Source organism: Aulonocara stuartgranti (genome assembly GCF_965226115.1).
Source record: "Aulonocara stuartgranti genome assembly, chromosome: 7".
Lineage (NCBI taxonomy): Eukaryota > Metazoa > Chordata > Actinopteri > Cichliformes > Cichlidae > Aulonocara > Aulonocara stuartgranti.
Genome location: NC_138945.1, coordinates 40,490,001 through 40,516,403, shown reverse-complemented (window position 1 = coordinate 40,516,403; position 26,403 = coordinate 40,490,001). Strand labels below are relative to the sequence as shown.

The window sequence follows — 26,403 nt, the reverse complement described above, 5'->3', positions numbered from 1 at the left end:
TAAATAATTAGTAATAATATAAAAATCGCAAGTGCAATAAATAAACACGAAATAACTTTAGAAATACAAATAAAATATTCAATTTAATAAATCATACATTATAATACTGTTCTTGTTTTTTGATGTTTTACTATATGATAAGATGTTATATTACATTTGTCCATTTAGGCCATCTATCTATAAGCACCTTTAAAAATGTCAGTTAAAATACTACTACTACTACTACTACTACTAATAATAATAATAATAATAATAATAATAATAATAATAATAATAATAATAACAATATTAATAATATGACAGTAAAATTAATTTAAAAAGTCAGAAATTTATTTAAAAAAGGTTTTCTAATGAGTTTGTAAAATGTCTGTCACTAAACAAACTCTGATTGTATGCATAACTTCTCTTTGTTACATGTTATTATGCATTCATGTCTCTATGTATTTGATTCCAGTGTGTTGTAGTGCATTACATTGTGTTGTATTGTAACATAGCGTTACAGCGTTGTATTAATGAGATGTATAGTTTATTAATCTATTTGTATTGTTAAATGACATTGTGTTGTATTAAATTGTTTTATGTTGTATTTAATTGTATTAAATTGTATTGTGTTATATTAAATTGCGTTCCATTGTGTTACATTGTGTTGCATCGTGCTGCTGGAGTCCTGCCAGCGGCCACCAGCGGGGGCGCTGTTGTCACTTTGGTTACCCATAAGCGGGGGAGTGAGAGGTGCATGAAATGGAGAAAAATGGCGGATCATGTGCAGGTAAGCGGAGGTTTCATGTTTTTGTCGCGGATAATTTCTGTAGGCGGGCGCAGCTGAAGCTGAGGCCGGATCCGAGTGCGCCGCTCCCGGCACGGAGCTAGCGTGCAGCCGGTGCGTGCGGGCGGCGGCCGCGGTGGAGCTAGCGGGGAGAAAGAAAGGATGCGGCCGCCTGTGTTGACTTGTGGCCTGCTGTCACAGCACGGGCTGGAGGCTAGCCGCTGCTAGCAGCCAGGGGAGGGCTCGGGCTCCGGGGCGAACAAGGGAGTCTGCGGGCTCCGAATGTCCAGCCTGGTGAGTTCCGGCGTCCGTGGCCATCAGAGGCGAGTAACCGGAGGGCGAGCGGCGGGAAAAATCGATGTATTTCAGTGAAGTAAACAATGAAACAGGCGGTTAGCTGCAGACGGATAGCTGCCAGGCTAGCACGCACGGTCACCTGGCGCCACCGGGAACCGCCGTAAACACGCTTATCCCAGACGGACCGGGCGCGGTACCCGGAGCTTCTGTCCCGGAGTTCCAGGTTTTTGTGTTTTTATTCACGGCTCGCTCCGGTAACGACACCCAGCCATGCAGCAGGCTAGGCTAACGTTAGCATATCTACACGTCAACTTCTCCCGCCCGAGCGTGTTTGAAAACATGACCTGGTCTGTGTGAGCGTTAGTCGGTGAAACAGGGCGACGGTACCGGGCCGGACCCGCGAGGGGCTCCAGGGTGAGGACAGCGGGGGTTTTTACCCTGGTGTGGGCAGAATGGAGCGGCAACTAGCCAAGGCGCTGTGCTCCGGCACATGTTTGGGAAGCCGAGGGATGAAGTTCAGCTGCTCTGGACTTCCTCCATGATGCCCCTGCAGGGAACTCTGTGAGGAGACTGTGGAGACTTTGTGCTGAGGGGCAGGTGAAACCCCGACAGGTGAAGCCAGCTTTCGTTTTCTCTGCTGGTCACATGAGCTGTGTGTGACATGACATAATATATTGTTAATTGCGCACAGCATGCATGAACTATGAGGAGAAACTCATCCGATCCTCTCATGTTAGCGGCTGTAACAGCTCGTTATTATTGTTTCTGCTTCAGAGTAACTTTAATCAGTTTATCTGTGATCAGCTTTAATCCCAGGAAGGATTGTACGAACTCAGGTGGGGCACAGATTCACTGAATGTGGTCAAAGTGGAACATCTCAGCCTGATTTCATTAATATTTCAATAATTTACCAGGTAATCAAACGTTCAGGTGAGTTTCTGAGGGATTCTGGGTAAACGTGTGACGATGATTTCAGGTTTTTCAGTCTCAGCTCTGGTCAGAATACTGGGGAGAAAATATTTATTAGTGATAAAAATGATAATATAAATTATTCTGGCAGCTATTTTCATGGTTATACAGATTTAACTATAAATTCAAAGACATGAAAACAGCAAATTTTATAAAAACAGCTTTAAGTTAGCAGATTTAACCTAAAATAAAGTTTTTAAAGCTTTTTTTTTTTTACCTAGAAATGACACTTACTCCATCACCTACTCCCAGGTTTATGATCCTGTGAGTGCCATAAACTGTCTGATAATCCAGGTGAAAGTCTTCACTTATGTAATGGTTATACTGGTACCACTGAGCTGGATGTAGCTCATAAATTCATAATTAATAATGTGCCAGTAAAGTAAGAGAAGGGCCTCACGTTGGGCAGTTCTCGTAGCTGGATTAAGTTGAATTTCTGTGATTCTGACACACAATAAGCCCAGATCCTTGTTTTTAAGTATTTTTAGCTGAAATCTAACAGAACGAAGACTTAAGTATTTTTAATGATATTAAATGACTGAAAACGAACCACTTAAGTTCATTCTGGTGTTACTGAGACAGTTTTTGGTGGAATAAAGATCAGGCTGATATTTACTGTTCGTATCCACTGTGTGCTGTTTGCTTTCACTCAGCCGTTTGTCTCCAGACTGATGATCATGTGGCTGCCTTGTTCTGATGGGGGGTTGTTCACTTTCCTCACTGTAATTAAAATAACATTCACGTGTAATTTTTAAAAGATCGTCTCACGTTAGAGCATGAGTCCACACACCTTCATTCCTGTGATCAAACACTAACTTTAGTCAGTTCAGCTGTTATGAGCTGTCATTCAATGATGATGTGATGTGGCGAGTCGAAGGCCAACGCCATGCGGTCATGAGGTCAGAATCACCCGCCCCAGTCTAAAAAGTTCACGTTAAAGTCCAACGTTTACCCTGGTGTTCCTCACGCAGTCAGGCTGGAGTCAGTCCACAGCAGGAAAAGAGATTTGGGCTCTTTAGCTCCATAAAACAGTTTCTAATGTTTGTGTAGTGACAGCAGATGATGATGGAGAGGATTTTTCTTCAGACATTTCAGGCACTGAATCGTCTGTTTTTCATACACCTGTGTGTTTATTTGAATAAAAAGGGGTGGCCTTTATTGACAGCCGTGCTCCTGTGATGTTCAGGACTCCTGCTAATGATGATTAAATGTCCATCTGGTAATCTTTAGATAATAGCTGATCAGCCGTCTGCTCCCTGACGCCTCCCACAGGTTCTCTGTTTATGGAGATAAGCTGCAGACCAAAAATCACCTCCTGAATATTTAATGATTCGGGAGGTTTCAAAGGATATCCCTCCATTATGTTTATTATGTTTCTGCACACATGGGCCATCGTAGCTCGAGCCTGCAGAGCTGTCAGGAGTTTATAGAATATAAAATACGTTAATAAATAAAAAATCTGCTCTCAGGTTTCGACTGAACCTATTCCTGTGAGGTGAGGTTATTATTTATTATCTCTGTTTTCTGATGCTTACCTCGGTCTAAGCAGAGACTCCCCAGCTATGGGACGCATCCTAGTCAGGTGCTGTGCGTCTGTGCTACGAGCTCCTCCCAAATCTGCCAGCCTGTCTCTGGTCTCTAAGGGAGCTCCAAGGGTCAGATCACCTCCATCCTTACACCTGCGATCCTGTCAGGATCACACCCGACCTCTATGGCGCCTCCATGGGACACTGTGTGTTTCCAGGTGGATTAAATGATAGTAGTAGTTGCATATTTGTGAAGAAAAAAAACACGACAATGTTCAGTTTAAATACAGGTTATTTAAAGTCTTTGGTGAACACAGCTGCTGTTTGGACGCTTCGGTTGTTTTTGTAACTCACTTTCATTGAAGTGACTCTTCATGAGTTTAGATGAGGAATAAACAGTTTCCCGAGTCGCGTGCAGCTGAGTGTTTTATTCAGTGGTTTCATTCTGACTGGTCTGTGTGCCGTCAGCAGGGAGGTCGATGCTCCTGCAGCATCACCAGAGGAGGCTGAGATGTTTCTCTACTAGCTTACCTGTAAAGCTTCAGCCTGAAGCTTGGCTCACTGGCTGTTGGTTTTTCTGAGGTGGGCTGGACTCTCCTGAAGCCATAAAGAAAACACCTCTGTCCTCCTCCCACACCTGCACTGACACAAAGTTTGGTCTCTTTCAGCTGTTGCAGCATCTCATGGTCACTGAACCGGTGATGAAATCATCAAACCTGTGTGCTCGTGTCTCCAGCACGGCCGCAGCATGTTTCTAAATGATGAGCTAAAGCATGGCAACAGAGTTGTGGTTTGACGCCAGAAAAAGCTCCGATGCAGATAAATTCAGATCTGTGACATTCACACTGCTGCTCGCAGGCCTGCAGCTGGACTCAAGCTCCCAGTACCAACCCTCTAAGTCAGATTTACCTTCACACTTACCTACAGCATTTACAAATTTGGGCTTTATATCTTTATTATAAAACTAAAAAACAAATGCATCCTTCTGTTCTGCAGTTTTTAGATGTCCTGAATATAATGGAGAAGAATATTGTTGAAGGAGCTTGCAGGGTTACGAGCAGGAAGTTAAAGATGTGCTTTCCTCTGGTTATCATCATTTTAGGACTAAAGTTATTAGAAACTCTTTGAGCAGATGGTCGAATAAAAAGAGACCAATTGTGTTAAGAGTTATTGACTGAATATGATAATTATGCAGACAAATAGACAGAATTTAAAAGGAATCAAAGGTTTGCTACTTCTTTCACGTTTGTTTGTGTTTCTGAGTCGTTTGTGACAGTAAATGTGAGTCTCTGGGTTTATTTAATTAAGATTAGACGTCAGAGTCAGCACAGGTGAAGTTTTCACTGTTTATGGACCAAAACACTGTTTATGGATTGAAAACACAAAGTTAGACCAGTGAGGACATGTTAGCTGCCACTGTAAAGAAACTGCATCCTTATTTCCACATGGATCAGCGTTAAAGCCGATTGATTTATTGATCGAGTGAGAGAAAGTTCCTCTCCAGTCCTTGTGATGGTGTGAAGGTGGAGATGAAGGGGAGGTCTGCATACAGCCCAGAGGCAGGAAGCCAGTACATTTACACCGTGATGCTTGGGTTAATGGTTGCTTTATGAGCCAGATTTTAAAATGTTTCCGATATGAGTGGTTTGAGGACTTTGAGTCGTATATCAGGGTGAAGTTGGTGTTAGCCAGGTAAAAATAAGGCTCCTCGATCACTTTAACTTTAAAGATTTTCTTTTTGTTTGATTGGTTTCTTATCTGTAATTGTTCTGCTGGAAATCAGGAAATTCAGATTACTTCCTCGAAGTCTTTCCTGTCCTGCTGAAAGCAGTTTTAGTTGAGCTGGTGAGAACTTCATTTCATGTAACTGGTCTGATGGTTGGAGGCTGCCGGCTCGAGTCACATCACATTTATAGTGATCCTTTATTTATCAGGTAAAATTCTCATTAAAAGTCTGTTTCAAAGGAGACGTATACAACAACAGTATCAGGACAAAGACGCACACAGAGCTGATATTCAGTCACAAACATGTGATCAAACAGAATAACAGGCCATCAAAAGCCGTCACTCTCAGTGGGATCTGAAGGTCGTGAGTTAATCTGTGACGCTGCTGTCGCTCAGTTTGATGGTTGTGAAAACTGAAATCTGAGAGTTTAACGCCAGCCCAGAAGTGTTGCTCAGTGGCAGCACGGTGAGGAAACTTTGTGAGGAAGTTGTAAAACCAACTCCTGTGTTATGGGAACCAGTTCAAATGGCAGAAGTTAAGGTTAGTCCTGAATAATGAAAGTAAAGCATGCAGCTCTCTATGAACCTCTGTGGTCATTGTCTAGCCCAGATTTCTTTGTCATTTTCACTTAATTACAGAAGCTTTTATTTTGTAAAATAGACTGAAAACAGTTCATTTCATATTAAATCAACCAAATCAAAGGAAACTTCAGAATCAGCTGATTTCATTTTTAATTTAATTTAATGAAGCCATGAAAAATTAACCTTAATACTGTGAATGATTTCAGAGTTACAGGAAGTTTGGGAGCGTTTCTTAGATCTGGTTGATTTTCATATCTAAAACGGACTCAGCAGTCAAGACTCACTATCGTCCTCCCTCACTCTAATGGGACCAAAATAAACTTCACTTTTATTCACTCATAAAACTAACCTACAAACTCATCAGAAAGCGTTTGATGAGCTCAGAGGTCAGGTGGCTTGCATCCAATCAGACCTCAGAAGAGTCACCCCCTGCTGGTCGTTAGAGAGAGTGGATGTCACCTGTGAGATTAAAGCACCCAGAGTATGTATCTGCAAAATAAAAGCAGCAGTTAAAATCCAGAAAACATCCGTCTGCAGGCCAGACGCACGGCACAAATTTAAAAATAGAAACAGTTTGATTTAAAATTAGAAACTGGAAGCATCTGTCGGCTGCCAGCACCGGAAACGTGCTCGTCATCTCCGAGCATGAAGTAAGGAGAGCCTTCAAGAGAGTGAACACCAGGAAAGCAGCAGGACCAGACGGCATCCCAGGTCGTATTCTAAGAGACTGCGCATACCAGCTAGCTCCTGTGTTCACTGAGATATTCAACATCTCTTTATCTCAGTCGGTGATCCCCACATGCTTCAAAGAGTCCATCATTGTTCCTGTCCCGAAGAAACCCCACCCTGCTTCTCTCAATGACTATCGCCCTGTAGCCCTCACCTCAGTAGTGATGAAGTGCTTTGAACGCCTGGTCAGAGACTTCATCATTTCTTCACTACCAGACACACTGGACCCACTACAGTTCGCTTACCGTCCAAATCGTTCCACAGACGATGCCATCTCTCATCTCCTCCACACATCACTCACTCACTTGGACACTAGAAGGGGGAATTATGTTAAAATGCTCTTCATAGACTACAGCTCTGCATTTAACACCATAATTCCCTCCACACTCACCACCAAGCTGGAGCATCTGGGACTCAGCTCATCTATGTGTCAGTGGATCTCCAACTTCCTAACTGGCAGACCACAGGCAGTAAGGATGGGCGGACATGTCTCAGCCTCCACCACTCTCAGCACTGGAGCCCCCCAGGGGTGTGTTCTGAGCCCCCTGCTGTACTCTTTGTACACATATGACTGTGTGGCCACTACCAGCTCCACCACCATCATCAAGTTTGCTGACGACACCGTCGTGGTGGGCCTGATCTCTGATAACAACGAGACGGCCTACCTGAAGGAGATTAGGAATCTGGAGAACTGGTGCCAGAGGAACAACCTCCTTCTAAACGTCAGTAAGATAAAGGAGCTGATAGTGGACTTCAGCACTAAGCAGGAGAGGAACTACCAGACCCCCGTCATCAACGAGTGCCCAGTGGAGAGAGTGGACAGCTTCAAATACCTCGGAGTTCACATCACGCAGGACCTGTCATGGTCCTGTCACATCAGCACCGTGGTGAAAAAGGCCCGACAGCGTCTCTACCACCTCAGACGCTTGAGAGACTTCCAACTGCCCTCCAAGGTGCTCAGGAACTTTTACTCGTGCACCATAGAGAGCATCCTGGCGGGAAACATCTTAACCTGGTTCGGGAACAGCACCATGCAGGACAGACGAGCTCTACAGAGGGTTGTGCGGTCAGCTGAGCGCACCATCCGCTCCGAGCTCCCTGACCTGCACTCAATCTACAGCAGGCGGTGCTGGACCAAGGCCAGGAAGATCGTGAAGGACCTCAGCCATCCCAACAACAGACTGTTCTCTCTGTTGAGGTCAGGAAAGCGATTCCGCTCCCTGAAGACCAACACAGAGAGACTGAGGAGGAGCTTCTTCCCGCAGGCGATACGGTCTCTCAATCACACCACCACACAGTACTGACCCACACATATGGTTCTTACACACACTGGACTTTCTGGACTTTGTTTTTGCACAACACTGGTCACTATATTCTTCATTTCCGGTTAATACTTGTACAGCTGCTGTTATTGTGTATATATTTATTTATATTTAGATTTCTTCATACATTCGTATATAGTTCTATATTGTGTATTTTGTTGTACAGTTATTTTATTTTCAACTTTAATTTATATATTTATCTTTATCTTATTCTTCCCAGTTAAATTTACCCTTCATTCTAATTTGTGTTGTACAGTTATTTCATTTTTAACCTTAATTTATATTTTATTCCTTCCTAGTTAAATTTACCCTTTTTAATTTTTCATATTTATTTCCTATCTTATTCATAGCCTTTCCTTTTTTTGTTCTCTTTAGGTCACGAGCAGTTGTCCAAGCATTTCACTACATATCGTACTGTGTATGACTGTGTACGTGACAAATAAAAATTTGAATTTGAATTGAATTTGCTGCACCGGGAAGAGCCGGAATCAGGCTGATGCCGACACCTCGGGAAAACATGGAAAATTTACACGAGGAAAAAAATTTATGAGGAAAACTGGAAAATGCTCTCGTTCTATTTTTATAACTTTTTTGCGGAATATCTTTTCGGTTTAGTTTTCTTTTTCTTAGATGTTATTAGATGTTAGGTGTGTGTGTGTGTGTGTGTGTGTGTTACTGTTGAACTTGAGTTTCACGTGAAGCTGAGTGTAAGCTGAGGGTCTGCGGGCATCACCGTGGGCGGGGTTTGGTGCTCGCCGCTTATCTGACGCCTGCAGAAGTTCGACACACATGATGCAGTGCTCTGTCATACCTCACTCCATGTACCCTCAACGCATCACACGAGTGGAGGTGGCTAGCGCACCTAGGTGGAGGCTGTAAACACCATCAGACCATCAGCTTCCACCTGCACTCATGCCGCTGTCCCCCATCTTTGGCCCTGTCGGTGTAGTTTTCCTAGAAAGTAACCCGAGACGGTTGGAGCAGATGGCGCTCGGCATGTGTGTCTGTGATTATGAGTGTGTAAAGCTCGGCGTGGCTGCCCGTCTTATCTGCTGTGATCTCTGTTTGTCTGAAACGATGAAAGACTCGAGCCGGCTGCGGCTCACTGATAAGCCTGCGCTGTGTCCCTCTGTCTTATCCAGGGCCTCGCCCAGCTGGAGATCCTGTGTAAGCAGCTGTACGAGACCACCGACACCGCCGTCCGACACCAGGCTGAGAAAGCTCTGGTGGAATTCACCAACAGCCCCGACTGTCTCAGCAAATGTCAGCTGCTGCTGGAGAGAGGCAGCGTGAGTACAGACTACAGCCGGACTGTCCAAGCAGCTTCAGTTTAACTTTCCCACGTTAGCAGAGATGATGCTCTGCAGGGTCAGACAGTCCTGTGCCTGACCCTGCAGATTCAGATCAGACTCAGCAGACATGATGGGGGATTTTTGGAGAAGCTGAAAGCATGAAGACTTTCAGTTTTGTGCTCCATCTTTCACTTGGACAAAAGTCAAGTCAGTGAAAAATGAGCGGGAGGAGTCACGCCCTGATGAGGGTTAGCTGAGCACCGACTAATCCATCCACAGGTTCACCTGCAAAAGCTTTACCTCAAGGGTGGGCAGCGTTTCCTCTCATAGAGAGAAATGGTATCACACAGATACATGACCACAACGTGCAGACACACGATAAAATCCAAGAATCCCAACACAACAAATTTTTAAATATTTGTACTTAATATTTATATCATATTCGGTGCTTGATAAACACAAACTGAAATATTTCAAAGGGTTTGTTTTAATTGGGATGGATGAAGTATCGTGTCATCCAGGTGAAGATCGCTGACCCCCACACTAATGAGGAGGTAACTCTAAAATGAAGTGGAGTCAACTCGTACTTCATATTTATGAGCAGGTTTCTGTAGGTGTGAGGGTATATTTTAAGATTTCAATTTTTTTTCATCTGCCTGAGATAATGATGGAGCAACCCCTTCACTAACCAGCATATCTGAAAGGCCATTTCCTCTTCTGTTGTCAGAATAAAAGCATGTAGATGGCTGTCAGAGGAGATAACCTGACCTCACTGTTTTGTCTCCTGTCAGTCTTCATATTCTCAGCTGCTTGCAGCCACCTGTTTGTCAAAACTGGTTTCTCGGACCAGCAACCCTCTACCCCTCGAGCAACGCATTGATATCCGTGAGTATCTCCTGAAAAAAGCGGATAAACCCTGCAGGTCAGGTCAGTCTGAGGATTAAAGAGAAGCTGGAGTGATGCATTAACAGTCACAACAGAGATGCACTCATCAAACCTCAATAATGACAATGAAGATGTTTGTCTTTCAAAATAAAACAAAATCGACATTACTAGTTGAACAGGTTGTGGGGTTTTCAGTAAAGCAAAGCAGGGTGTTTTAGTGTCTTATTTTGAAAAGCCGCTGCTAAATGTTTTGTTTGTTTGTTTTTTCAGGGAACTATGTGCTGAACTACCTGGCGACGCGGCCGAAGTTGGCGGCGTTTGTGACGCAGGCTCTGATCCAGCTCTACGCCAGGATCACCAAGCTGGGCTGGTTCGACTGTCAGAAAGACGACTACGTGTTCAGAAACGTGATCGCAGACGTGACACGCTTCCTGCAGGTCAGAGCGCTGAAACCCTTCTGTCCTGTGAATCTTGTGTATATTTATTTGTTTAATTTGTCAGAATAAAAAGTTTTAAGCAAGTTTTTAAAAGTAAGAAGATTCAGCTTATTGGTTCGATCATTACCATGGTGATTTCGGTGCTTTTATAACTGTTAAGTAGGCTCATTTGATCTGGTGTAAATGTGCAGCGTACTTTGATGTCATAATGACTTCTCCGCATGGCTCAAACCTGCTTACTCTGTTTCTGGACCTGTTTTATTCAGTGTGTGAGAAGAAAGAAAGAAACAGGATCATTTAAGCCTGGATTAGTTTAACCTGATCTGTGTGCGTTTGTAACCTTTTGTGTGGTTGTTTTTACAGGACAGCGTTGAACACTGCATCATAGGAGTCACCATCCTGTCCCAGCTGACCAATGAGATCAATCAGGTAAGTCACAGCGTGCAATTTATGGAGGTGTGGCAGATTTAAACAGATCCTCGCAGTGATCGACGACCACAGCAGGCCGAAGAGTTTGCATGTTTGGTGACGTGTCCAGACCAAACTGGGTTCTATACTACAAAACGAGTTCAGCATATCCAGCATACCTTTCCTGTATCCAGATTCACTTACACTAACAGCAGCAGTCAGGATAAACAGTCACATGACCGTTAACTTGTAACTTGCTAACCCAGATTTCGCTGCACGTTCAACGAAAGTGATGATGTTGGCAGCATCTGACCAACCGCAAAGGGTCATTTGACCTTTACAGGCTCTACAGAACATGAAAATGATCCCTATGAGTGTCACCTGCTCCAGGGATGTTACCAAATACTGGCTCAGTAGAGCAAAAATAAATCAACCTAGTTATAATGTTCAAAAAAGTACAGCAGCTTTAAAAACAAGCAAGGAAATAATAAAGTCTCTTAAAAATAAAAAGTTCAGTAAGGTGGATTAAAAGAAATCAAGTGACTTGATTCCAAAATAAAATATATCTGTGTAATATACAGTGAGCGTACAGTGCAGGATATTGAAGCTAAACTCTGGAAGTGTCATTTTTATTTATTTTTTGTTGATGATGAAATCACCAGCATTAGTTGGTCCTCAGATTTTCTGCCGACTCTGATCTTTTTTTCTTTTCTTTTTTTTTCTCCTCAGGCCGACACGACGCATCCTCTGACCAAACACAGGAAGATCGCCTCCTCGTTCAGAGACTCCTCGCTCTTTGACATTTTCACGCTTTCCTGCAACCTCCTCAAGCAGGTTTGTTTCGTCCTGTCGGCAGTTTCTCCCATACAGGCTTACATATACACTGCATTTCATTTTTGTACTGATTTCCCGCTTTTAGTTTTTTAATTATTTCAGACCTGTGTTATTTTATTTTTGTTCTGTATTTAATTTTGTATCAATTCCTCAATTTATCTACCTTAACTTTAGATTTATTCTTTTTCTTTGCATGTCCATGTTAGTCTGACGCTGTCAGAATAAAACTTGTCTTCTTTGTGTCAGATATTTAATGTTCATATTAAACATGAGTTGATGCTTCAAACAAAGAGCAGAAAGTATGAAAATGTGATCTCTGCAAGGAAAACATAAGTGCTGCCCTTAAGCAGGCTTCCACAAGTTGGCCAATCAAAAGAAAATGGGGTCTTAAAGGCTGAACTAAGGCCCATTGTAGGACAAAGGATTATTTTGACCTGTGGATCACGCAAAGCTGCTATAAAAACTCATATAAAGATGTATTTTGAGTGAGGCAGCTCGCTGTGGACACTAACAGATCATATTAAATGCCTGAGTGAAGCTGATGATGATGGCGGTTTGTTGATGCTGATGATGATGATGATGCGTTTGCTTTTCAGGCTTCAGGGAAGAACCTGAACCTGAACGATGAGTCTCAGCACGGCCTGCTGATGCAGCTCCTGAAGCTCAGCTACAATTGCCTCAACTACGACTTCATAGGAACCTCCACGGACGAGTCGTCGGACGACTTGTGCACCGTGCAGATCCCCACATCATGGAGATCAGGTAGAGGAGCGAGGCGCCCGCCGCTTACAGATTAATGTGGTGTTGTTACTGATATTTACTGCCTCACGACAACATGAAAACGGTTAAATCTGTGTTTTGTCTTCTGCAGCGTTCCTCGATTCCTCCACCCTGCAGCTGTTTTTCAATTTATATCATTCCATCCCTCCATCCCTCTCCCCACTGGTAAGTGAGCACAGTCATGTGACTACAGCCTGCAGACTGATGCGTGAAGCTTTACTGTTCGTGTGTGTGTCTGGGTGCAGGTGTTGTCGTGTCTAGTTCAGATCGCCTCAGTTCGGAGGTCTCTCTTCAACAATGCAGAGCGAGCAAAGTTTCTGTCACACCTGGTGGACGGAGTGAAGAGGATACTGGCAAACCCACAGGTAACACACACCTGTCTGAAAACACACACACCTCTGTAGCTTCGTGTGTGTTGAACAATGTGTGTTTGTGCTTCAGTGTTTGCCCGATCCAAACAACTACCACGAGTTCTGCCGCCTGCTGGCGAGGCTGAAGAGTAACTACCAGCTGGGTGAGCTGGTCAAAGTGGAAAACTACCCAGAGGTCATCCGCCTCATCGCCAACTTCACCGTCACCAGTCTGCAGGTGGGTTTTTTAACTTTTTCCGTCTGTAATAGTGTATGTGTGTGTCATCCACGTTTAAAAAAAAAAAAAAAAAAAAGTGTATGTGTGTATATATTCACACACACACACACACACACACACACACACACACACACACACACACACACACATCGTGGTCAAGCAGCAGTGTTGTGTACCTGACTCTTTACTCCTACTCCTCCTCCTCAGCACTGGGAGTTCGCCCCCAACAGTGTTCACTACCTGCTGAGCCTGTGGCAGCGCCTGGCAGCGTCAGTCCCTTATGTTAAAGCCACGGAGCCCCATCTGCTGGAGACGTACACTCCAGAGGTCACCAAGGCCTACATCACGTCCCGACTCGAGTCGGTCCATGTCATCCTCAGGTGAGACTTAAACCAACCTTAAAGTTAGACAGGATTTCATCTTGTTTGATTTTCCAGCAAAAGATTGCATTTCCATTTATTCCATTAATTTAATTAATGCGTTCATAAGATGTACATAAAAACTTAGATGTGTTGGGAACAGATTCTGGATGTTACTCCCATGATGTGTTCGGTGTTTGTGGCTGTGAATCGGTGCAGTGACGATGGTTTGAGTCTGAAGGGTTGGGTCGGTGATGGCTCAGGCAAACTTCACCTGAGGGTTTTTAGGGATGAGCTGAGCATGTCTCTGTCCGTAGGGACGGGCTGGAGGACCCTCTGGACGACGCCGGCCTCGTTCAGCAGCAGCTGGACCAGCTCTCCACCATCGGCCGCTGCGAGTACGAGAAGACATGCGCACTGCTCGTCCAGCTGTTCGACCAGGCGGCTCAAACCTACCAGGAGCTGCTGCAGTCCACCAACTCGAGCGCCATGGACATCACAGTGCAGGAGGGTAAGAGCGCGAGCCCCACCCCTGTGCTATTTTGGGGACTTCGGGAGTCTGACGCCTCCTCTGCTTCTCTGCAGGTCGGCTCACGTGGTTGGTTTACATAATCGGGGCAGTGATCGGAGGACGCGTGTCGTTCGCGAGCACAGACGAGCAGGATGCCATGGATGGAGAGTTAGTCTGTCGGTAAGAGTGCGAATGTGGCGAGCCGGTGTCTGGGGGCGTGACTTCCTGTCGCTGAAAGCCTGACCTTGCGTTTCCTGCGTTTGCCTCAGGGTGCTCCAGCTCATGAACCTGACAGACTCGCGGCTCGCTCAAGCTGGGAATGAGAGGCTGGAGCTGGCCATGCTCAGCTTCTTCGAGCAGTTCAGAAAGATCTACATCGGTGACCAGGTGCAGAAATCATCAAAGGTAAGGCGCGCCTCTCTGTAAGCTCCACCCCTTTCAGCTGACATGAATGAGCAGGTCTGACTCTGTGTGATCTCTCTGCTCAGAAACTGCAAAGTGTGAACATCCAGATAAGTGCTTGAAAGTAAATTGTGATTGGTGCTCGCAGAGCATCATGGTGGTGTTTAAAATTCAGGATGTGGTGTTAGGTAGGCATAGAGTCAGCTGTGAGTCACATGGTCAGCCTCCTCCTCCTGCTCCTCCAGTGGTTCCCCGGGGCGCAGCAGTAACTCACTGCACAGAGTATATGATTATATATCTCTGCTGGCCCAGGAATGCCTCAGGATGCCCACGAGAAACTCAGAAAAGTCTGCAACCTCCAGAGCTCGGAGAATCTCAGTCGGTTTTGTCAAAACATCGGTCAAACCCGAGGCCTTACTTTTGGATTCAGTTCCAGTACCTGTTCTCGGGCTGGGAAGTCTGGCTGAATCTGGAGCGTTGTTCACACAGTGCTCGGGCCAAATTACTGATTTCTGGCTGGCTGGATTCAATCGATTTAGCGTTTTGGGGCTAAAACTAAATTTAGGGGAGTAGTAAAGTCCTGAAACCCTTTTTAAACGCTGAGGGTGATCAAGCATTCAGTAAAATGTTCAGTATTTTACTGAATGTGGACAGGTTTGATATTATTTTATTAAAATATTTATTATTATTGTTTCTGTTTTCATTGGAACTAAAGTAAAATAATAAGAAGCAGAATTCGGTGCAGACTGTTCCAAACTGAAAACACAGAAATGACTTGAAGCGTCCTCTGAAGTGGCAGCCGCGTGGTGATCATGTGACTTCCTGTTTGTGTTTGTTCGTAGCTTTATCGACGACTATCAGAAGTTTTGGGCTTGAATGACGAGACGATGGTACTCAGCGTCTTTATAGGGAAAATGTGAGTAACTGAAGTCCAGGTAACTCCGGCACACCTGAGAGCCGATGTTCAAAGTTAAACGAACTCTCAGCCGCTGTAAATATGTAGAAGTAAACTTTCCTCTCTTTCAGTATCACAAACTTGAAGTACTGGGGCCAGTGTGAACCAATCACCTCCAAGACACTCCAGCTCCTGAACGACCTCTCCTTAGGATATCCTTCATGTCTGTGACCCACACAAATGTTTTCATGTTGATTTAGTCTAGTTTTTATCTTTGCTGTTGTTTTTGTGTAGTGAACGTAAAGCAAAAGAAGCCTTGCCCACCTGATCTTATCGTTAATGAGGGGCAGCCAATCAGAAGAAAGTTGTCTTTAAATGTTGAGCAGCTTGTTTCAGATGAGCTGAGGGCCTGGTGCCTAATAAATAAGGATAATTATGAACCGTGAGTCATGAAAAGCTACTGAGCAGGATAATGAATCCATCTTAAGGACTTAAAGGTTAAACCAGGCACTGAGTTAAAGGAAGGGGTGGGGCTCTGGGTCAGCGTTTTCTCCTTGACTTCACTGTCTGCACGTACAGCAGCGTAAGGAAGCTGGTGAAGCTCAGCGCTGTCCAGTTCATGCTGAACAACCACACGGTGAGTACTTCACATTTATCGGATCCCAAGTTTCACGTCTGATTAAAACGCGTTGAGCTGACACACAAGCATCACAGACGAAGAAGAAAGTGAGCTGTGATGAACTTCCTGCTGCTGTCTTTGTCAGAGCGAGCACTTCTCCTTCCTGGGAGTGAACAACCAGTCCAACCTGAGCGACATGAGGTGTCGGACCACCTTCTACACTGCACTAGGACGCCTGCTGATGGTCGATTTAGGTACGCAGACACAAACACACACGCTGGTGTGGCTTCAAGTTCTTCAGTTTCGGACTTTTTGTAGACTTCACTTGGCAAAAGGTCGCTGAGACACAGATCCAGAACGACCCACTGCGGCGCCCCTTGTGATGAAGAAGCAGCAGAAAGTTTTTATCTTGTAACAACACAAAAGCTGAAACAGGAGAGATACTGGTGCCTGGAAATGAAGTGTGACGTGGTCTGCAGGAGCCACACACACACAGTTTACACTGGGCCTCGTGTGTGTCTGTGTCTGCAGGTGAAGATGAGGACCAGTTCGAACAGTTCATGCTGCCTCTGACGGCGGCGTTTGAAGCAGTGGCTCAGATGCTGAGTACAAACACCTTTAACGAGCAGGAAGCCAAGGTCAGAACACCCTCACAAACATACAGACACATAAACAGCATCAGTTTTGTCAAACATTTATTTCTGTTTTTGCAGACAGACACACATTGTGTTGCTCGTGTTTGTGTTTCTGTGTGTGTGCGTAAACGCATGTGTGACACAGCGATGGCGGTGTAGCAGGGATAAAGAATAAAGCGGGTGTAACTCAGAGTTGTGCTAATAAAATTGTGACCCTGCTTAAACACGAGGAAACTCCAGCAGAAGCAGCTGAGCACATGTTTCGAAACATTGACCTTCCTCCTCTTCCTCCTGCAGAGGACTCTGGTGGGTTTGGTCCGGGACCTGCGAGGAATTGCATTCGCCTTCAACGCCAAGACGAGCTTCATGATGCTGTTTGACTGGATGTATCCTTACACTGACTTCAGATCAGCACGCGGTCAGATCCTGGTTTTTCTGTTTATTGTGTAAACGATGAAAGTGTGTCCTTAACCCGCTCCACAGATACCCGACCTACATGCCCATCCTGCAGCGGGCCATCGAACTGTGGTACCACGACCCAGCATGCACCACGCCAGTCCTCAAGCTCATGGCAGAGCTCGTCCACAACAGGTAAACCTGCCCAGTGACGAAGGGGCAGGTTTAAGAGTATGACCTCTGACCTCTGTGCTGTCACATCCTTACAACGGTTCAGCCTGTGAGGATCCAGAGACGACTCAAAGAAAGTAAAGGCAGCCCACTGGCGGCCTGGGATCAGCTATGATTGTAGCATTTTCCCTCCCAGCAGGAGCTGTGGGAGTGTTTTCATTGGTTCATTCTAAGAGTACACACAGTGAACGTCAGCAGAATAGTCAAGTTTTAAATGAGGAAGCCGCCTCAGAGGTCTGACACCTAATGTTTTCAGAGTTCTGGTGAGGCGTGACTAATGTAGATGGTTTTCAGTGATGTTTTACTCGGCTCAGAAACCAAAGCGCGTCTCCTTTCAGATCAAATGTAGAGGTGAAAGGTCACTAACTGTGTTTGGTTTTTGTTTTGTTTTCAGATCACAGCGGCTTCAGTTTGATGTGTCGTCGCCAAACGGCATCCTGCTGTTCAGAGAAACAAGCAAGATGATCACGACCTATGGTACAACCTTTGACCCCCACTCAACCGCCTCAAAGATATACCTGTCTTTGTTCTGGGCCGCTCATCGAGTTCCTGTTTTCTCCTTCAGGGAATCGGATCCTGACGCTGGGCGAGGTCCCTAAGGACCAGGTGTACGGGGTGAAGCTGAAGGGCGTCAGCGTGTGCTTTGCTATGCTGAAGGCGGTGCTCAGCGGGAACTACGTCAACTTCGGGGTCTTCCGTCTGTATGGCGACGACGCTCTGGACAATGCCTTACAGACCTTCATCAAACTACTGCTGTCCATCCCTCACAGTGACCTGCTGGTATGCTCCACCTCCTCACAGGTTTTTGTGACTTTGGAGACGTGGACTCCGTTTGAGTGAGTTTTTAACCCTTGACCTCTGGTCCTGTCTCTGCAGGACTACCCGAAGCTCAGCCAGTCCTTCTACTCTCTGCTGGAAGTGCTGACGCAGGACCACATGAACTTCATCGCGAGCCTGGAGCCTCACGTGGTCATGTACATTCTGTCCTCCATATCAGAAGGCCTCACAGCACTCGGTAAGGCAGCGACGTTGGTCAGGTGTGTGTGTGTGTGTGTGTGTGTGTTTCTGTGTGTGTGTGTGTGTGTGTGTGTGTGTGTGTGTGTGTGTGTGTTTCTGTGTGTGTGTGTGTGTGTTTCTGTGTGTGTGTGTGTGTGTGTGTGTTTCTGTGTGTTTCTGTGTGCGTGCGTGTGTGTTGAAGTTACATCATTGTGTCTTTGTGTGTGTTTCAGATACGATGGTGTGCACCGGCTGCTGCTCCAGCCTCGACCACATCGTCACCTACCTGTTCAAGCAGCTGTCGCGCTCCACCAAGAAGCGGCCCGCTCCCATGGCGACAGATGACCGCTTCCTGCACATCATGCAGCAGCACCCGGAGATGATCCAGCAGGTGAGCTGATCACACCTGAGTCACCTGACCCCACACACACACACACACACACACACACACACACACACACACACACACACACGTGTTGACACCTTGCTGCTGTCGTTGATCAGATGCTGTCCACCGTTCTGAACATCATCATCTTCGAGGACTGCAGGAACCAGTGGTCCATGTCGCGGCCTCTCTTAGGCCTCATCCTGCTCAACGAGAAGGTAACTGCCGCTCGCACTCGCCTCAGAGGTGGCACCGCGTGGGTCAATGTGCGCTATAACACGTGTGTTTTTTCTAACTGCAGTATTTCGCTGACTTGAGGAACAGCATCGTCAACAGCCAGCCGCCTGAGAAGCAGCAAGCCATGCACTTATGTTTCGAGAACTTGATGGAGGGAATTGAGAGAAATCTACTAACAAAGAACCGGGACAGGTGAGAGCAGGCAGCATTCATCCTCTCAGGTGGTCAGGAACGTGAAAAACGGGTGGAGACGTGAGACACGCTAGACTCGGTCAGGATCGTAGCTTAGCGTTAGAGATAAAAGCCACTCACAGACTGTCACTCAGTCTGTGATCATTCAGACTCTGCAGCAGGGATTGTATGAGGTTGTGATCCACAGACAGGGTTACCTGCAGAAAGCCACACCCAGAAGTAGGTACAAACTAAAGGTACTGCTGTGGACTCGATTACTACTGTCACTGATTTATTACTCACTTAAACTGGAGGAAAACATTTTTTCTTGTGTAATCCTAAACAGCCTGAAAGATATATGAAGACCAGTGTTTAGTGATGTGGAACAGCGACACACCTTATTTTTGGAGACACACATTGTGCATTATAATATAACCTGCTGTCAGGGGGATGTCAGGACGATCGGTGTATGGAGGAAGTCATCCAGTTACGTTAGATTACGTTTTGATCCCGAACACACATTTCCTCATCAGCTGGAAGGAACTGAATTAGGAAAGTAAAGCTGCTGATGGAGAACTTTCAGAAGGCGTGATGCAGCAGCATCTGAAGGTCTGGGTGACCTAAAAGGGTGAAAACTGTGAAAAATGAGCTCGAAATAATTTCTGTACAAATATTGTGTTTGTTCGCGATCTATATCTAACCTCAAACCGAGTTTTAAACATGGCTGACGTGCAGATAATACTGCTGTTTGTGCAGTGCATGGTCACATTACTCCAGTCGAGCAGTTATACATCAGTCTGTGCTGTAACAACCGAAAAATCCTAATGATTCCCACGGTAACCCTTGCCCTCGGTAACTAACGAGTGTTTCTGTGCTGATGCCGCAGATCTGCTCCTCTCCACCAGACTTCATTCACAAAACCACAAATTTATTCTGTAAAAACACGTCGTTACACGCTGGTCAGAAATTCAGGCCCTGAAAGGAGCACTGCCTTTCGGAGGTTTTCCACAAATAAACGCGTTTTAATGTGGGCGGATCTTAACAGTCAGGATTAGCTGGTTCTGATCTCCTGCAGGGGAACACTGAGGGGAGTTGTTCGTGTGCCTGACGAGGTAAAAATGCTCTGTGTGTGTTCTGCAGGTTCACACAGAACTTGTCAGTGTTCAGGAGGGAGGTGAACGACAGCATGAAGAACTCGACATACGGCGTCAACAGCAACGACATGATGAGCTGACATTCCACGCGGCCGCCCACCGAGTTCGCCCGGCCCCTCGACCCGCCTCTCCACGGCCTCCTACCCCTCACCTCTCTGCATCCCCCTCTCCCCCCCGGGCCCGGATGCCCAGGGATCATCACCCCGCCACAACACCAATTCAGCCCTCCCCCTCCTCCTTTTTGATATAAGCATATATAAATATATACAGATCTATTTTAAAGCCAGCCCGCCACGTCCGGCTCGCCTGGCTGCTCGAACAGAGGGGGGGGAGGGAGCATGTCTGAGCACTCTGAATCACTGACAGGAAGTGGAGTGCGCCGCAGCCAGAAGAGGCGGCGAGGGGACGAAAGGACGAACGCCGGTAAACGTAGTAATCCGCTTCTGCCTGCCTTGTATAGAAACCACCCGAGAAACCAAGTGTACATTTTCTTTCGTAACATTTTGAACAATGTTTATAATGATCGACTTTAAAAACCCACAAAGACGAGACAACAAACCAACGTGTGATTGAGCTTTTTACAGAGTAGTGAGTTAGTGCACATGTCTGTCTGCGTGGGCATGAGGCCGGAGGGTGGGCGGGGCAAGCACAGGAAGCAGGTACACACACTAACGGAAAGGGAGGCTCAGAGCATCCATGTTGTACATTTTTCTCTGTCTCTGCTGCTTGAAGTGATGTAAATATTCCCGAATGACGGCCTCAGAGGGACCGTCCTGCTGCTTTTCCTCCTCGGTGTCATAAAACCGTCACATTTTGGTCACGGCGAGGTAGAAAAACGCCACCTCCATCCTCGTTTCCTGTTTTTCTTTGCCCATAAACACTAACCTGGAGGTCTTTGGGCTTTTCCGTGGTGCTCGGACAAAATTAAACACCTTCAGCAGACCAAACATCTTTCATTAGAGCTGCTTTTATTGTGAAGGCTCGCTAAACCTTCAGCTTAAAGTTGGTCTAATGTCAGCATGTTTGTCAGAGCGTCATAAAAATGATTTAAAGACAGAAATAGTGATTAGCTCCTGTTTTTCTTGGTCACGTGACACTTTTTCTCCAGCCATCATTTAAAAAGATTCATCAAAACCCCCGTGGTTGTCGTTGTTATTATTATTATTATTATCATTAACTGTAAGCTGCAGAACAATAAGCTGGCACGTCATCAACTTCAGTTTGACTAAAGCGTGATCAAAACAAAACTTTACCTCTTTATGGTTACAGTAAAACAAGCGATCACACAACACACAGGCTGACATTTCAACATTCAGGGAAGTTCAGGGTGTCATCAGGCTGACAGGAGGTTTGCAAATATAGAGGAAATCCTCAGAGGCTTCATCAAAGCCGTATTAGTATGATGATGATGATGATGATGATGATGATGATAATAATAATTATATTATTATTACTGGAGCTGCAGTGACGATTTTAGTGGCGACACAAAGTCGGACATAATTATCAATCTTCAGTCAGATTTTTGATTTAATAATCTGCTGATTATTCCTTGATTAGAGCTTCTGTTGTGACGAAGGGTCATAAAAGTTTTCAGTCTCAAAATGTTTCAAATGTTGAACTTTTAGATATTTTGTTCTTGAGTTCCAGCTCTTCTTTTTCCCGCAATACTAAAGCAGATTATTAACTTGCTCGTTCTGATGATTAATTAACGCTGCGTTATTTTAAGCGATTCATCTTTTGATTTTTAAACATTTGTCAAACATCTGAAGACGTCTCCTTAAAAGTTATTTTTCATTTTTTTCCCCGTTATTCAGATGTTATTCATTTATCAGACAAAATGATCTGCAGCATTTCAAACAAACATTTCAGACTCGAGCTCCTGAAGCTGGGGCACTTCCTGCTTTCGCCCCACTTAACAGTCCCCGAGTGAGTTTTCAGCTCTCCGATATCTTCACCTTAAAAATTCTCGTGCTTTCTGTAGATTTTTTTTTTCTCTTTGTAATGAAAATAAACTTTCCCAATGAAACCAGCAGAAAATGAGGATATAATCACACTCACTTATCATATTTTCAGTTGAATTAACACAATGAATCATATAAAACTAGATGTGAGGATTCTTTTTCAGACAGACTTTAAACAGATCGTAAAAGCGGCATGTTTAAACCTCCGTAAATCTGCTTTGACATCAGAGGAGTGTCGGAATGCAGACGTCCTCTAATAATCTGCATGTTTTAACTTCAGCTTCTCGTTGCCTCGTGACCCGAGTGTTCATCATGATCACCAGCTGCTGTTATCGGCTTCAGCTCGACTAAAACAGAACCACACGAGCCTTTAAACGAGTCTTCAAACTCAGGAAAAACACTGTTAAAGTGATCACATGGTAACATTACAGTATTACCCCGATTCGCCTCGACGACTGGTTTAATATTGCGACTTTTACAGGATGTTGTCGGGTTAATAGAGTTCATGTCTCAGATTTTCTGTGTTGATGTTCTTGAGTGTCTAACCGACAGAAAGTCCAAAACACTGAATCCACTGATCGAGGAAAACGTTTAAAGCTGAGCTGAAACCTCCACAGATCTTCAGGCAGCACCAATTTCTACCAAGTCTCAAGTCGAATACGGCAACATGACTGCGTTTAAAGACTCGTGACCAAGAAAAACCACACAGGAAGTCAGGGAGGAGGGTCACCGTTTGTTCATCGCCACATGAATTGTTTCTTTGACGGTTTTTGGAGTACATAAGGTCATATTTTCTGAAATTTCAGGTTTCACCACGTTATTTGTTGTTTTCATGCAGTTAAAAACGTGAAATCCTCTCCAGCGTCAGCTGACTGAATTCACAGAAAGTGATGGAGGTTTTTTGTTTTGTTTTGTTTTTATTGTATAAAAAAAAAAAAAAAAAAAAAAAGCAGCAGAACTTCCCTTTAAGGCACCCGTCTGCATCGCCGCGGCTCTGCCTTCCTCTGAGCATGGCGGCTGCGCCAGTGGTGACGTCCTGCAGGTGTCGCACGCCTGCTGCTTGATGAACGTGTAAGCAACATGGTCACAGCTACATTTTCCCCTCTGGTAGGCTGGGTGCAGTTTCCACCATTTTGTTTACACTCTGGATTCCTCGGACCAGGTCTCGGCCTGCCCCCCTTTTTTTAGGGAGTCCTTTTTGGCGTGTGCGTTGATGTTGTGTGTGTTTGCGTGTGCGTGGAGTGGCTCTCTGTTGCCTGGCGTGCGTGTATGTGGTGTCTCACGGTGCTGCGACGGCTTGAACCCGCGATGGAGCTCAAACAGCCAAGGTCTGAGCCACCAAGCGGGAAGCAACAGGGGGAAACCATCGAGGCGGGAGTGCGGCGAAGGCGTCCGGATCGGTCGTCAAACCTTGGCAGAAGGTGTACAAAGAGAAGCAGGAAGTGGAGTCTATTAGCAACTTGTGTTACTCTCTACGATGTTGCTGCTAACTGTTTGTGACAACTAGCTCATCTCTAACCATGTCAGCACTCACGGATGTTTATTGAGTTCCTAATTTTTTGGCTTGTGTCCCTGATGTGAATGTGTTGGGTCCATAGAGTGAATAGCTGTTTGAGTTGTTTGGATGTCTGCTACATATAGTGTAAGCATTGTGACTGCAAATAAACCTCATTGATTTTTACCTCGCTGCCTCGCATCCTTTTCTTGATCTCAGCTGATCTACAGCTTGCCACAGGTGCTCAGCAGCAGTGCTGCTCTTTTTGTGAGCTTATGGTCACAACATCAACAGTCCGCAAGACTACGAACCTCCCTCAAGTTCTTCCTCTTTTCCTCCATCTTCATCAGCCTTTGTCAAATATGTCCACTCTCTTCTGATGTCATCCTGCTCACTGCCATTGAAGATCTTATCATCTTAAGACAGCCTTAGTGCCACCATCTCCAAACCATACATCATTATAGTCCTAAATGTCGTAGGTAACAAGATGCTCAGAATCAGTTTTACTTATAACGCCAAGCCACAGCATCAGTCACATTAAGGTGCTTTATATTGTAAGATAAAAATCTCACAATCATGCAGAGAAATCCCAACAGTGAACAAGCAGTTGGTGAGAGTGAGTTTCTTCCTGTTAAAACTCCCTTTTAACAGGAAGAAACCTCTGGCCATAAAAAGGCTCAGGGAGGGGCGGCCATCTGCTGCCACCTGCTAAGGGGGAGGAGAGGGATACTGGACAAAAGAACAAAAGTAGCAGTAAAGCCTCAGAGCTGCTCTTACATCATCACCAATGTCTCTGCTTCACATCCAGGTAAAGGTGTTTCCTTATGTAGAAAAATGGGGGCGTGACTGTATGCAGATTGCACAGTCCAGCTGCTTCACAGATTCTGATTGGCTAACATACACAGGGCACATGGATGTTTTCATATGGTACATCAGTAAATGAGGGTCAGCCAGCTAGCTGATAAATTCTAAATCAACTAGCGTGCCCATGTTAGCAACTAACATCAACCAGAGAAAATCCAGTTTAATCTGATGATGTCTATTTGAATAAACAGGAAGTTAACTTTCAGTTTAAGGTAAATTATTATAGTAATGCTAGCAAGCTAACCTAAAAACAAATGATGTAATGTTAAATGTTGATATTTTTTTTCCACCATTAAATTGTGTAACAGTATAAAGAGGCTAACTAGCTACCATTAGCCAGGTAAACATATTTTATAATGTGTTCCATTTGAAGTGGGAGGCAATCTCTGAGTTGGAGCCTTCGACTAGATAGCCCCTAAAGTTGGACTTGCTGAGTTTGAAAGTCGGAACAGGAACTCCATTTTTTGAGTTTTTTGAGCACCGTGTACCACATAAAATCGGTTAAGTTCAGTAAGCACAACCAGAATTCATACATAAGGCGCACTGTAGATTTTTCAGAAATCAAAGGATTAATTTGAAGAGTGACTTATTTTCCGAAAAACACTACTAATTATGGCATACATGCCAATCCTCCCGCTTTTTCCAGGACAATCCCGAATTTCCACCCGGACATAATTGAAAAACCATATCCCAGATTGGACCAATCAATTCCAGTTTCCAACAATGGCTATAACTACTGCATCTACTTAGTTTTAATATTACTCTTATTTTTGTTTCTGCGTCGCAAAATAAACTTTTAACATATTTTCAGGCGAGAATGTAGCTGTGTAAACTTGAAACATCTGAGCCGGGGAGAACAGCAAACTCCCGGCACATCGTTTTCAAACCCCTGCTGTCTTTTGCTACTCAGGTTAAACATGATATACAAGTCACTTAAATAAATTAAACATGTTATTGCTTGGCCTTTTTCAGTGTTTTATTATTAGATTAGATTAAATAAAACTTTATTAATCCCTCGGGAGAGTTCCTCCGGGGTTTTCACACAGCTTTTGAATGTCTCCCTAATTTCGAGGTCTCAAGGTTCGGAGTATGAATGATGGCCCGCTTGCATGCTCTACCAAAAATTATGCTTTGTGGTGGGTATCTGACAGACGAAAGCCAAACCAGTTCCCCACCACTGAAGTTGTACCATTTTATACAAACCAATTCTGGTTCATCTGTTTCATTCAATGATCTGCTATCGCTCTTATCATTCTCAGTCGCTGCCACGCTTTTCCGCCATGTGCGTATGAAAACAAAGGCACTGCGCATGCGCGTTTTACCCATATTCTATCGCGATATTTCATTTTCTTAACATTGTCTAACATTATACCGGTATTACCGTGAATGGTGTGATATGGCCCAGCCCTATCTGCAACTACACCACAACTTTCACAGTGTGTAAGTAGCTTAATGTCTTTTATTGTGAAAGGAAGGAACAGGAAGAATCCCTTCTCCTGCATGTGTAGAGTAGATCAGGTTTACAGAAGCTTCAGGTTTCTGTTACGACTGCTGGAAATAAGTTTTTGTGTTTGAAGCTTCGGGAAATCCTCTGCGAGGCCTCAAAGAGCGTTCATGAAGACGTCCCGCCAGCAGGCACTTGTTTGTTTTGGGGGGTAAAACGGAGTTTAAACACAGGGATTGGCGGTGAAATGAAGCTCAGGTTTTATTGGGTCAGACAGATACATTTCGGTTTTTACAAAATAAAATAACCACTTATGATTGGCACAAAAACCTTGGAACTTTACAGTAAATACAAAATTCATTGTGTTCATTACATCAATTTTAAATGTTCAGGAACTGTGAAGAAGACTTTCAAACAGGTCAGGTAGCGTTGGTGACAAAGAGTTCGGTCCTGTTCTGGTTTGTAGAAATGGTTCTGATCCGATCAAAAATTTTAATGCCGGACATCA

General features: G+C 44.8%; 2 protein-coding genes across 2 annotated transcripts in view; one reads left to right on the top strand and one right to left on the bottom strand.

Annotated features, from left to right (window-relative positions):
• The first annotated feature begins 664 nt into the window (after positions 1 to 664).
• xpo7 (exportin 7) lies at positions 665 to 23,773 on the top strand. Its single transcript, XM_082538928.1, has 28 exons — positions 665 to 769; positions 9,059 to 9,205; positions 10,000 to 10,093; positions 10,364 to 10,530; positions 10,894 to 10,959; positions 11,668 to 11,772; positions 12,369 to 12,534; positions 12,644 to 12,717; positions 12,798 to 12,917; positions 12,994 to 13,140; positions 13,348 to 13,520; positions 13,817 to 14,010; positions 14,085 to 14,190; positions 14,280 to 14,415; positions 15,255 to 15,328; positions 15,439 to 15,534; positions 15,887 to 15,944; positions 16,072 to 16,180; positions 16,458 to 16,564; positions 16,859 to 16,947; positions 17,045 to 17,152; positions 17,583 to 17,665; positions 17,754 to 17,968; positions 18,065 to 18,203; positions 18,418 to 18,575; positions 18,689 to 18,787; positions 18,871 to 18,998; positions 20,118 to 23,773. Exons 1-28 carry the CDS (start codon positions 737 to 739, stop codon positions 20,209 to 20,211), a joined length of 3,285 nt encoding a protein of 1,094 aa, XP_082395054.1. The 5' UTR covers positions 665 to 736; the 3' UTR covers positions 20,212 to 23,773.
• Positions 23,774 to 26,131: 2,358 nt separating this feature from the next.
• Positions 26,132 to 26,403, bottom strand: part of pbdc1 (polysaccharide biosynthesis domain containing 1) — an 8,004-nt gene continuing 7,732 nt past the window's right edge. The window contains exon 6 of the mRNA XM_082538927.1: positions 26,132 to 26,403. This exon is cut by the window's right edge and continues 161 nt beyond it. The gene's annotated coding sequence lies outside the window, so the exon portion shown is untranslated.

What these genes read in the sequence shown, in the direction of transcription:
- xpo7 (XM_082538928.1), top strand. Translation starts at nt 737, where the DNA reads ATGAAATGGAGAAAAATGGCGGATCATGTGCAG. An exon ending in CCTGCAACCTCCTCAAGCAG is followed by an intron (nt 11,773 to 12,368) that starts GTTTGTTTCGTC and finishes TTTGCTTTTCAG; the next exon opens with GCTTCAGGGAAGAACCTGAA. An exon ending in GGACATCACAGTGCAGGAGG is followed by an intron (nt 14,011 to 14,084) that starts GTAAGAGCGCGA and finishes GCTTCTCTGCAG; the next exon opens with GTCGGCTCACGTGGTTGGTT.